The 11,742-nt window shown below is 47.2% G+C and overlaps 1 protein-coding gene across 1 annotated transcript; it reads left to right on the top strand.

Moving 5' to 3' along the window:
- The first annotated feature begins 2,669 nt into the window (after positions 1–2,669).
- Positions 2,670–4,581, top strand: CLEC14A (C-type lectin domain containing 14A). Its single transcript, XM_055717245.1, has one exon. It carries the CDS (start codon positions 2,785–2,787, stop codon positions 3,994–3,996), a length of 1,212 nt encoding a protein of 403 aa, XP_055573220.1. The 5' UTR covers positions 2,670–2,784; the 3' UTR covers positions 3,997–4,581.
- The last annotated feature ends 7,161 nt before the right edge of the window (positions 4,582–11,742 follow it).

Here is an 11,742-nt window from a genome sequence, read left to right as displayed (position 1 = left end):
AAAGGAGCCTAGATGAGATTATCTAGCACTCTGTCCAATTGCATCTTGAGAACCACCAGTGGTGGGGACTTTATCACACCCTGGGAAGGTTGTTCCAGTGAATAAGCATAAAAAAATTCTTTCTTGTATCTAGATAAAACCTCTCCTGGTGCAGCTTGTACTCATTGCCCCTCGTCTTCTCCATGTGACTCTTTGTGAAGAGAGATACTCAATCCTCTCTGTAGCCACCTTTTAAGTACTGGAACACTTGAAAAGCCATTAACAATGCTTGAAAGTCTACTTTATTGGGTGGGTGGGTGTGTTATTTCATGATAATTCACCAAACTGGACAATAAGGGTGTTGCGGTTTAACCCTGGATGGCAACCCAGCACCATGCAGCTGCTCACTCAGTCCCCTGTCATCCTGAGGGATGGGGAGGAGAATCGGAAAGGAATGTAAAACTCAAGGGTTCAGATAAGAACAATTTAATAGGTAAAGCAAAAGCCTCACACGTAAGCAAAGCAAAGCAAGGCAAGGAATACATTCACCACTTCCCACGGGCAGGCAGGTGTTCGGCCATCCCCAGGGAAGCAGGGCTCCGTCACGCGTAACGGTTACTCAGGAAGACAAACACCATAATGCCAAATGTCCCCCCTTCCTTCCTCCCCCAGTTTATATACTCAGCATGACGCCATACGGTATTGGCATACCCCTTTGGCTAGTTCAGGTCACCTGTCCTGGCTGTGTCCCCTCCCAACGCCCCGTGCCCCTCCAGCCCTCTGGCTGGGCCCAAGGAACCAAAAAGTCCTTGACTTAGTACAAACGTTACTCAGCAACAACTAAAAACATCAGTGTGCTATCAGCATTGTGCTCACATCAGAGCCAAAACACAGCACTGTACTAACGACTAAGAAGAAAACTAACTCTGTCCCAGCTGAAACCAGGACACAGGGAAATCAGAATTTACTCTTTTTTAGTATCTTATTTTTTGCTTTACTGCGACCTCTGTACTCAGCTGGGAAATAAGAATGCTAAGACTATCTAGAATATTGTCAGAAAATGAAGGTTAAAAGCAGGTTCCATCAAGCTGCAGTTTCTCATCATCAAGTATTCTGGGAGAAGGCAGGCAAACCCCGGAATGGCTTGCACATTGTCTCTAACTCTAAAGCATACCGTACGTAGGAGGTACATCAGGTACTGGAGATGTCCGAACTCATACAGATGGTATTTTTCCCCTTTACCCCTCTCCCTTCTTCTGTTAATGAAAAAAAGAGGAATTTGGGGAATGGAGACCACTGTGTGCTTCCTGCATTCTGTGCTGCCCAAGACACAGGGTCTGAGGCAAGTGGAGAAACAGAACTATAAGCTTTTGATTTTCTTCAGTACAGTTTACTGCAGTTCTGGCAATGCACTGGCAACAACAGAAGCTTTGTCCATCAAGAGAGTTTCCAGCTGGAAAACTTAACAAAATTTACTGAGTATTTAGAAATCATTATGAAAACAGGGTGTGCTTCAGAGCTTCATCACGCAGTGTGTCTGTACACCTGTCTTTCTAATCCTTCTTTGGGGTGCACAGAGAAAATGTGTCGTATCTCGGTATAGGCCTAGAGTCAATGAAATCTGTGCAGGTCAGTCACAAGCGGGCTGAAGCTGACCTGTCATCCACATTTATGCCCTCCAAAGAGAAATTAAAGTTCTTAAGAAAGGGCTGAACAGATGCAGAGCCTGCTAGCGTACCAGGGTGGTGAGGGCACTCTGTGCACCTGGAGCCTCGATCCACAACTGTAGAACACTCACCTCCACAGACTGCAATTACTGATGAAACTTAGGGGGTTTTAATTCCAAATAGATTACTTAGTTTCTGCTTTTTTGTCCATTTTTTTCTGGGTATTGAAACACTAGGAATTTTTATTGTATCACACTCACAAAACCAAAAACATTGACAGCGGTTCTTCCAAAGTGAAAGCTGGAAAACGGAATGCATGCATGTGCATGTGGGTTTGTGCCACATGAAACACCTGGGAAAGAGACTGGGACGCGCGCTGTGAACATGCACGTCAGGTAACAGCGGGCAGGCAGCTGAGTAAGGAGGACAAAAACCAGCGGACTGCTCACGGAGAAACAGCTGCAGTGGATCAGTTCAACTCATTTAAGAACAGCCTACTGGAAGTCGTCACAGGTACCTGACATGCAATGCACTCAGGCCAACCTGCTGGAAACCTGTGCACTGAATCCATTTTTGGGGGGCTTAAGCTGCCTCACGTATCGGGAGCCAGGGCTGGCTGCACGGCCTCACCAAACCCCGCAGCCTCCACCCTCCGATGCGCAGGTTACCGAAGCAGCACCCCGGGACACCTTCCCCCCCGGGCGTGCTGTGCCGCAGGTGGGCAAGGGGGTGCCGGGACCCCCGCACACAGGCCTGAGACGGAGCCCGCCACCTCGGCCCCGCCGCTGCGGCTCCGGGCCTCGCCCCGCTCCGGCCGCTGCGACTGCGGGGCATCGCCCGGGTCCTCCGCCGCGCTGGGCACCCGCCGCCCGCCCGGGCCGGGCCGGGCCAACGCTCCCCGGCCGCCGCTGGCAGCTGCCGCGTACCCGCCCGCCGGCAGACGGAGGATGCCGAGGTCAGCCCCGGCTCCCGACACGCTTCCTCCGGCGGGACCAGCGCAGGGCGTGGGCGCGGGGACGGCGCTGGGGTGGGACGGCGCCGGCGGCCGGGGCCAGCCCGAAGCCCGAGCCGGGGCCGAGCGCCGCCAGAGCCGCCGGGGCAGCCCGCGTCCCCGGGCCCGCCGCGCCGCGCCGCCGGGATGAGGCGGGCCGGGCCCTGGTGCCTGCTCCTGGCCGCTGCCTGCGCCCTGCGCCGGCCCCCGCCTCCGCGGGCCGCCGTGCGCTGCCCGGCCGCCGGCGCCTGCTTCAGCGCCCACCTCGCCAACGCCTCCTACGCCGAGGCCCGCAGCGCCTGCGGCCAGCAGCGGGGCGGCCTGGCCTGGGTCAGCGGCGAGCCGGAGCTGCGGCTGCTGCTGGGGCTGCTGGCGGAGGCGGCGGCGGGGCCCGCGCCCTCGCTCTTCTGGGTCGGGCTGAGGCGGAACGCCTCCGCCTGCACCGACGTGGGGCAGCCGCTCCGCGGCTTCTCCTGGGAGGGCGCCGGCGGCGGGGCGGCCCCGCGGGAGGTGCCGGCGGCGCTCGGCCGGTGGGTGCAGGAGCCGGTGCGGACCTGCCTCAGCGCCCGCTGCGCCGGGCTGCACCTGGCGGCGGCCCCCGGCGGCGGCCCCGGCTGGGGCTGGAAGGAGCTGCTGTGCCAGCGGGAGAGCCAGGGCTACGCCTGCAAGTACCCGTACGAGGGCGCCTGCCCCGACCCCAGCCCCGCGGGCGCCCTCGACTTCGACTACCGCCTCCCCTTCGAGGCGCGCAGCGCCGGCCCCGGCTTCAGCCCGCCGGGCACCGTGCTCACCGTGACGTGCCCCGGCGGGGCGGTGCGGCTCACCTGCGAGCCCGAGCGGGGCGGCTTCGCCTGGAAGGCGGCGGAGGAGCCCCTCTGCCCCTGCCCCGGCGACCACCGGAGCCCCGGCAGCGGGCTCTGCGCCGGGGCCGCCGGGTGCCGCGATGCCGCGGGTGGCGTCGCCTGTGCCAGCACCCAGGACGGGCGGGCCGGGCCGCCCAGCGCGGCCACGGCGGCGGCGCCCCCCGCCGCGGGCAGCCCCGCGGAGCCGCCGGCTGTGGAGGCGGACGAGCGCCGGCCCCCCGCCCCGACAGCCGACGGCTCCGCGGGGCCGTCCGGCGCCGGCGGGGAGCAGACGGCAGCTCCGCCGCCCTCCTCGTCCTCCTCTTCCAACTACGTTTTTATCCTGGTGACGGTCGCGGTGGTGGTGCTGGTCATCCTCGTCATGACCGTCCTGGGGGTCTTCAGGATCTGCTTCAACAAGAGCTCCGAGGGTGGCAGGGGCAAGGAGCCGCCCGAGGCCGGCAGCAAGGCGGAGGCGGGCGCGGCGGAGCCCCGCGGGGCAGCGGGCGACGACTAGCCCCGGGCCGGCGGGGGCCCCGTCCGGCAGCTCTGCGCCCGGCGCCCCCCGGCTCCGCTGCCACCGTGGGACCTACGGATTGCCGGGGCGCGACCCCCGCCGCGGGGGTTTGAAGCCTTTGGGCAGGCAGGAGCTTTCATCGGTCTGAAAAGCAGTGATTTAGGTGCTGACATAAGTAAAATATAAATAACGCCAGCCTGGCCGGCGGAGCGGCGGCTTATCTTGCAGCTGCAACAGTTGCGGGTTTTTATCTTCTCAGAAACTGTTCTCCGGGTGCTTTATTTGGAGCAAGTGGAAAGGGGAACGCTGTGAGCACTCCTATCTCATAATTTCGAAGCCACTCTGTGTCTGAGTGGTACTTGGAGGCTCTCGGGTGTTTTCCAGTTGCTGGAACATTTGGAGAGGTGAACAGCCATAATTTTGGAAGGAGCTGTGACCCGTACTCTTTCAGGCTGACATTCTTGAAAATGAAGAGCATTTCTATACTTAGAAGGTCATTAAATTGCTGAGGAAGTGGGAGGTTAATGGGGAGCCAGTTTTATACTTCAGCTGATGAAAAGAATAAAGGATGATGTTAAATCTAAATCACTGCTGTTTGTTACTTCATGCAATATTCATTTTTATTGGGGCAGGGCAACAAATTTTTCATTTGTGGTTTTTCTCCTGAGGAGGGTCTGTACAGAGGCTGCTTTCTGCGTGCAATGCGCAGCTGCCTTACAATCCGCCCAGGAGCTGACAAACTTCGCCCTGTGAGAGGAGTGGGTGAGAATACATCATGCAAATCCCATTCTTTTTACTCATACAGTTTTTCACCCTGACCTTTGAGAATAAGGAAAGAAGGATTCACCCTTTGTGCCCCTTTCTAAATGAGGTGAACACTTCCCCTGTGATTTCCCTTGGGAATTCCAGTAGAGCAGCTTTCATCCTGGCCGCAGAGCTTGCTTTCTTTGCAGTTCCGAGTCGTGATGCTCACTTATTATTATTACTATGGTGTCGGTTTTCAATCAAAGTGGTAATGCCAAATACTGATTCAAAGTTTTCTGAGTGCAGTAAGATGCAACTAATTGGATCTCATCCAAGCCTTTGGGGTACAGGGAAGGCAGAGAAATACTTTCTTCCCTTAAAAGAACTTTAAGTTCTGAAATGTCTTTTTAAATATGCTTTAAGTAACTTTCCTTTTGAGTTTAGAGAACTTCTTTCAAACAATAATGTGTATCGTTACCAATTTTTCTTGCAAGCAAAGTCTGGAAGGTTAATATAGTATAAACATCTGCTAAGAATCAAGTATGACATAGCGTGGGGTTTTTCTTTTTCCTTCTCTCCACTTAATGATGGTAGGCTGTGGCTATCTGAGAAACAGTCTTTTGCTGTTGTTAAGGGGATCGCAGACATTTGTGAGCTATCAGGCTGTCTGTAGCCATGAACTCCATTGTATCGTGACGGGAATGAAATCCAGCTAGGTGAGAATGCTATTCGTTACAAAGCTGTCTCATAATCTGCATACTTTTCTAATCTGTTTATCTGACATTTGTATTTCAGAAGTCAGGCATTTCTCAGCTTCAGTAGGAGGTTTGATTCTACATTCAGGTGTGCACAGTTTTGGAAAATGACTTGGCCATTAATGCCTTTTGTCTTAATACCACTCCTGTTACTGTCACTGCGAGTAATTTCTGTTAGGGAGCAGTGTATGTGGAGCTTTGGTCTTCTAGAAGGGGCTGTATAAGCAAATAGCAACTAAGATGGATGAGAGCCTCCCACATTTATTACTTCTATGCTTTCCCACGTATCAGATGGCTGAATTCTTAATGGGATGGTACAACTATCCAGGTATGTTTTTCTAAGCTGTAGAAATACCCTCATTCTGTGTTTCAGCACTCTTACCCAGCACACAGCTATGTGCTAAGTACCTGCACCTCACTACTTCTTTTGGCGTCTCTCAGGATTTGACTCTGACTAGTCAGTTAAAATGTGTAAGTTCATGCCCTTGCAAGCCATTCACCTGACTCATCTTATTACTCTCATGTCACTCTGCCTGTGTTTCCTGTGAAATCACATTTTGATTTCTGATTTCTTTTCCTCACACTCAAGATTCAGGATTAAGCATTAGACATTTGTTACGTTTTCCCTAGTTTATAATTTGTTAAATTCTGTTACGTTTTCCCCAGTTTATAATTTGACTCAGCTGAAACCAGACCCTTTTGCATCTATGGATGGGATCCATCTCACCAAGTGTACCCATCTCCAACAGCTCATCTAGATTCCACTACTCACTTAGACTCCTTTACAGCCTATGGAGAGAAGTATGTACTCGCGATTTCTTTCATTTTAGACTAGATGCTGAAAACAGGGCCAATGAATTGCATCCTGAAAGTGCCATTTCTCTATATTGACCGTAAAGAAATGCAGTCATATTTAAATGCATGTAAAACACAAATCTGAAATTAAATTGGAAAAATCAGTTAACCTAAGTCTCCAGCTGTGCAAGTCGCTTTCCTAAAAGCAAGCTCAGAGTGCCTTGTGTCTCGTCAAGGTGTGGCTAAACGGGCATAATTTTACCATAGCTTCTGTTGGTTGTACGCAGTAGAAATTCTTGTTTTGTGTATTTGGGTTTCTTTACCTGTTTTTTTGCAGTCAGTAGAATACAAAGCCAATCATATTTGGGTTTGATTGGAACCTGAGCAGGCTTGAAATGCATGAAGTTCTCTTCCTCTGATGGTTCAGACCAAGAAGTGGATGGTTTGGGGGAAAGGATAGATCATCTTTGCTTTCCACTCTCAATTTAAGTTGTGTCTCTTCTTAAAAAAGGAAACCAACAGGTAACTGGCTTGCAACATGGACTGTTGGCTCATAACCATGACTTGGGGGTCTGCAAGGCAGATTCAGTGCAGGGTTTGCTGTTTATATCCATAGGAGGCGAGTAAGTAAGGTCATAATGAGTACAGATAACCATAACAAGGATTGATGTAAGAAAAGTGTCTGGTTATGAAATTGGATGCAACCTCCTTTTAATTCTTATGTAACACCGTATGTAAAATACACAATCAAATATAACTATTTTTCAAAAATACCACACAGATGGAGACAAATTTTGACTTTTCCCCTCATGTTACATACGTGACCTTTGACTATACATATTACATAAGCATATTATATTGCAACTGTTTTTCCAGTACAGGGAAAACCGTTATTTTATCCCAACAAAAGCCATATAAATCACATATGAACTTTGCATCGGTAAGTTTTACAATTTGTATGGAGGATTTAAAATAATTTAGTACTTTCAATTCTAGTGGTTCATATTAGGTCGTGTGTTTTTTTAAAAATTGTAAATTCCCTGGGGCAAGGCATAGTGTTAGAGACCCTGGCTGTTGTCTAGAGGACTGCATGTAGTAATGTAATGGTACTGAAATGGCAGACACAAGCATCTATGGGTCCACATTTAAAAACGGTGGTTTCTGCCAAGAATAGGAATGTCCAAACCTCTCTCATCTATCACAGTGGTTCAAAAAGCATCCCCTGTTGCCAATTATTAAATCTAATTTTTAGAGTTCCTTAATTCCTCCAAAGACAGTTTGACTGGTAGGCACATCATTTGTCAGCTGTACATATTATTCATGAACATGTGATGAATTTTTAACGGTATGTATTCATCAAATAATCAGAAAATTTTAATTTTCCCCAATTTTTTAATAGTGATTTATACTGCTGAGGGCTTGATTAAGTGTGTAATGGGATTGAAGTGAAATCTAAAAGTGGAGATGGGCAAAATTCAAATACTTCAAAGAACCTTTTTCCTTTTTTAAGTGTAGTGTATAGCTTAAAGAAGATTAAAGAATGAATGGATTCCATGCTTCCCCCAGGAATAGTAATTTCCTATCACTTAATCAATTTTTTTTCATGTTTCCAGCCCTCATTATCTTTCCTCATTTATTGCATGGAGCTTAATCACTGGTACATGCTACTTAGTTCCTTCTAGAAGTAATATTTTCTATTTCTTCAGGATGTGGACATTTATCAAGGCTGTGGAGTGATGATTCATACATTTCACTAATGAGATATATAGCTGACTCGAAAGGCAAACACAGCAAGGCAGCAGCAGTAACCACACTCCTAGGGCTTCAGAATAGGTTAAACTTCATGCCTTTCCTTCTTCCCCCAATATGCAGCCTTGCCTTTCTCCTCTGGACCTGTAGAGCTCTGGGACTGGGCAACCAGCAAGTGAATATGAACAGGGAGTCATCTGTTTGCAAGCAAGTCTTCTCCCTGTTTCACATTGCAGACTTGGATGACTGCTTCGCTGTAGGCGAGGCACCTGAAGACAGCAGGGAGGTGGGGAAGGCAGAGATGTGGTGGTGGTCCCACATATTAAGTCCTTTCCCTCTTGCCACCCACCAGTCCTTTTGCATTGCAAGTCTGAGGCAGAAGGATGGGGAAACAACTACTATTATGTATTTCATGGATAACGTAAAGAGTGAGAATCCTGCAGGTCCAGGGAGAGGATGAGCTGAGGAAGGAGGGATAAGACAAACAGTCAAGTATCCGTCTTTACCGGGATGTATCCATCGTCACCATCCTCTGGCTGCATATTTTTTCAAGCATCTGTTACTCAAAATGTGGTGGCTTGTAAACAAATAAACGTTTTCAGTCATTAATCCAGGAACAACACATGGGCTGTAATGTCAGAAAAGTGTGGTTTGGCTTTTGGAACATAACCAGCAGGTCTTGTGTTTTGGGCTGATAAGAATGGTTTACACTGTTCCCTGGAACATAATATAGGAGCATAATAACAGATAGTTTGAGTAAGATTAAAAGTCATCTAAGTCAGTAATCTCTCTGTGATGATAGTAAATACTTTAGGAAATAGAACAGAAAATCTGACATCTGTAAATGACACTTCTCCTTGGTACTCCAAGGTTGCAAGACTGAGTTTAAGACTGAGCTCATGTCACACTTGGTAGACTTCCATCAATTTGTCTAACAGAGTTTGGATTTGATTCTATTACTTTTGGCATCCAACCATCCTGTATCAATTAGTGCTACAATTTATTTACATGTGACATGAAAAAGTAGACCAGTTTGACTCCCTGATTTTTCCATACCTTTGCTATACACTCCTTCACTCATCTCTGCCCCAGGTAGAGGAGTCTGTTCAGTTTATTCTTTTTTAGAAACAAATCTATAGATCTGATTGCTTTGTTATTATTTTTTTGCACCTTTTCTTGGGAAATCCAAATTCAGAAACTGTTGGAGATGCAGGTAGTCTTCTACAGTGACTTAACAGTATTTTCTGGTTTTTAAAAGTTATTAACATAACTATTTGTTTGTTTTGACTGCTGCAGAAAACTGTGCTGATGTTTTCAAAGAATTATCCCTCAGTTTTTTTCCAGATCATTTATGAGAAATTTGGGCAGGACAAGTCCCAGGGCAGGGCCCTGTGGGTTTCCAGCAGGTTTCACCACAGTTAATAGTACAGCTCTTTCATTAGGGAATTCCTTTTGAATTCTTAGGGGAGCACAAGCCTCTGCTAATAGTCTTGTACTGTCCACCATCTGATTTACTCCAAAATTCCTACAAACTCTTTATTCTGATGAACTTCCACAGACTTATCCATTGCTGCTATTAAAAAAAAAAAATAAAAAAAAAAGGTCCATAATGAACAGAGGCAGTAAGATTTTGGGTTTCTTCCCTATGGCTCTTTCTTCCAGAAACAGTCTTAAATGCAGTTGTCATTTATCAGCAGTAAGTACACTGGCGGGTTTTCTGCTCTACTGGATTTTGCATTGGTAGTTGCTACATCTTTAAGCAGACATTTCTCAAAAATATTTTTTTTTGGTCTGCTTTAAAATTTTACTATTTTTTTGCTGATGTTCATCCTTTCTTCTATTTTCATTATTTGTACTTTATTTCAACTTTAAATTATGTACTTTTCTGTTGTGTACTGTTTAAGCTTCTAGATTTTTTGAAGGGAAAGTGGTCCTCTAATGCCTTCTTTTGATAGGTAATAGATGTTTAATCTAATCCCCTAATATTAAATTCACCTTCTCCGTGAAGAAATCAGATGGGTTCTTTAAGTGTTGAATTCAAGGACACCATACACTGCCTGATGGTCTCTGCTGTAGAGACCGTCTCAAGAGGCAGAGATCTACACGTGGCCATCACCTTTTTCATCCAACCCCAGATATCAAGTGCCTCTGTGACTGCTCTGGTTCAAGCCCACTGACTGCACATAGCAGTCAGCCCCAGGACTATGAGATGCATCGTCTTTACTACTGCGGTGGGAAGCCTAGCGATAAAGGAGAGAAATTCCTGGCTACCCTCCTTTGAGTGGGAAAATGCTGCAGAGGTACCTGATGTGTGTTCCATGTGAAGACCATTCTTCCTTGCGCATACCACGGGAAATACTCCAGCCTGCTGACTAGATGCTGTTCGGAGCGATCACACTGTTGGGTGTAGGTCTTAGGCTAAACAGAGAACAACGAGCGTCGCATGGATTTCGGCAGCACAGGGCCAATTGCCGTGACAAAGTGGTTGCAGTATTTTTAAAATATTAAACTCATGGGGGAAAAGCAGCAACATACTACTGGTTATAAATTACAGTTTACCCATTTGTAGATGAATTATGTTACAGCTGTATAAAGAGGCAAAATGTCAGCAAGAAATGTCACTGTACTTTTTTTTTTTAGTGAATTAGGCATTAGTTCAAATAATTTCCATATGAAATCTGAAGACCTTTTTGTAATTTGGAAAATATTAAGATTAATTCCCTTTGTTTTCTAATGTTATTTCATGTTATTTCACAAGGACAACTTTTTTTAATATTTTTTTTTCTGGTAGGGATAGTCTACTGTTTAGAATAATAACACAGAATGAAATCACTTTCTTTTTCTTCCAAAGCAAATGAAGAATGATTTACAGCTGTTGATCACCTCTCCCACTGCCAAAGTCAAGCCAAGCTCAGAGTGAAAAATAGCAGGAAGAACTGTTAGTTTAGGATAAATGGGTTTTCTTTCCAGTTCTTTGCAGTTTCCAGTTCTGAAACTGCAGAGGGTGTTTCAGTCAGTAACGTCCAGGCTGTGCTGGCTGGAGGCAGCGCGTCCATCTGAAGGAAAGCCTGCCATCTGCCATCTGCCGAGGCACCCACAGCCTCTGCCCAGCACCCGCCTGTGCTGCCCGGTACCAACACCACCCTCTGCGATCTGCCTGCCAGAACCTGAAATTAAAGTGCATGTGCTGGTAGGTGTAAATGCATCCACTGCAGCTCTGCTTAAAGGCAAAGTCAAAAATTAAAATCATAATAATAAAAAAAAACCCAAGAAACAAAACCAGGCTCAACTTCTCATCAAAGCTGAGTATCAGGTATGAATCGCTGCTTTAAAACTTCTTTCTCATCGTGTCTGATGTTAAACAAATCCAATAGTAGTAAGCAGACGACTCCCTGTTTAATCTGACCATGCATAACAATATGCCTGGGTGAAAAAACACTTAAGATTATGAGATTTATAGCATTTTGAAGAGACTGTAAGTGAGATTTTAAGTGAAGCTCTACAAATAGCATCATGTGGTATCGTGGGGCATTTTACTGTTTTGACAGATATTTGGTTTCTGTGAAAAGTTAAATAAGCTTATAAAGAGATTTCATCCTTTTTTCCCCCATATGTGCATGTAAAACATTATCAGAATTAATAGATGCATGTTTTCTGTAAATGCGGTCCACTGGGAAGTAAAAGAAAAGAAACTGTACAATTG

This window comes from Falco cherrug, chromosome 7 (assembly GCF_023634085.1).
Source record: "Falco cherrug isolate bFalChe1 chromosome 7, bFalChe1.pri, whole genome shotgun sequence".
NCBI classification, from domain to species: Eukaryota; Metazoa; Chordata; class Aves; order Falconiformes; family Falconidae; genus Falco; species Falco cherrug.
Note: the sequence above shows the minus strand (reverse complement) of the source record. Positions and strands in the feature narration are given on the sequence as shown.

Bases quoted from the DNA above. Each gene is read 5' to 3' on its own strand.
- CLEC14A (XM_055717245.1), top strand. From the start codon at position 2,785: ATGAGGCGGGCCGGGCCCTGGTGCCTGCTCCTGGCCGCTGCCTGCGCC.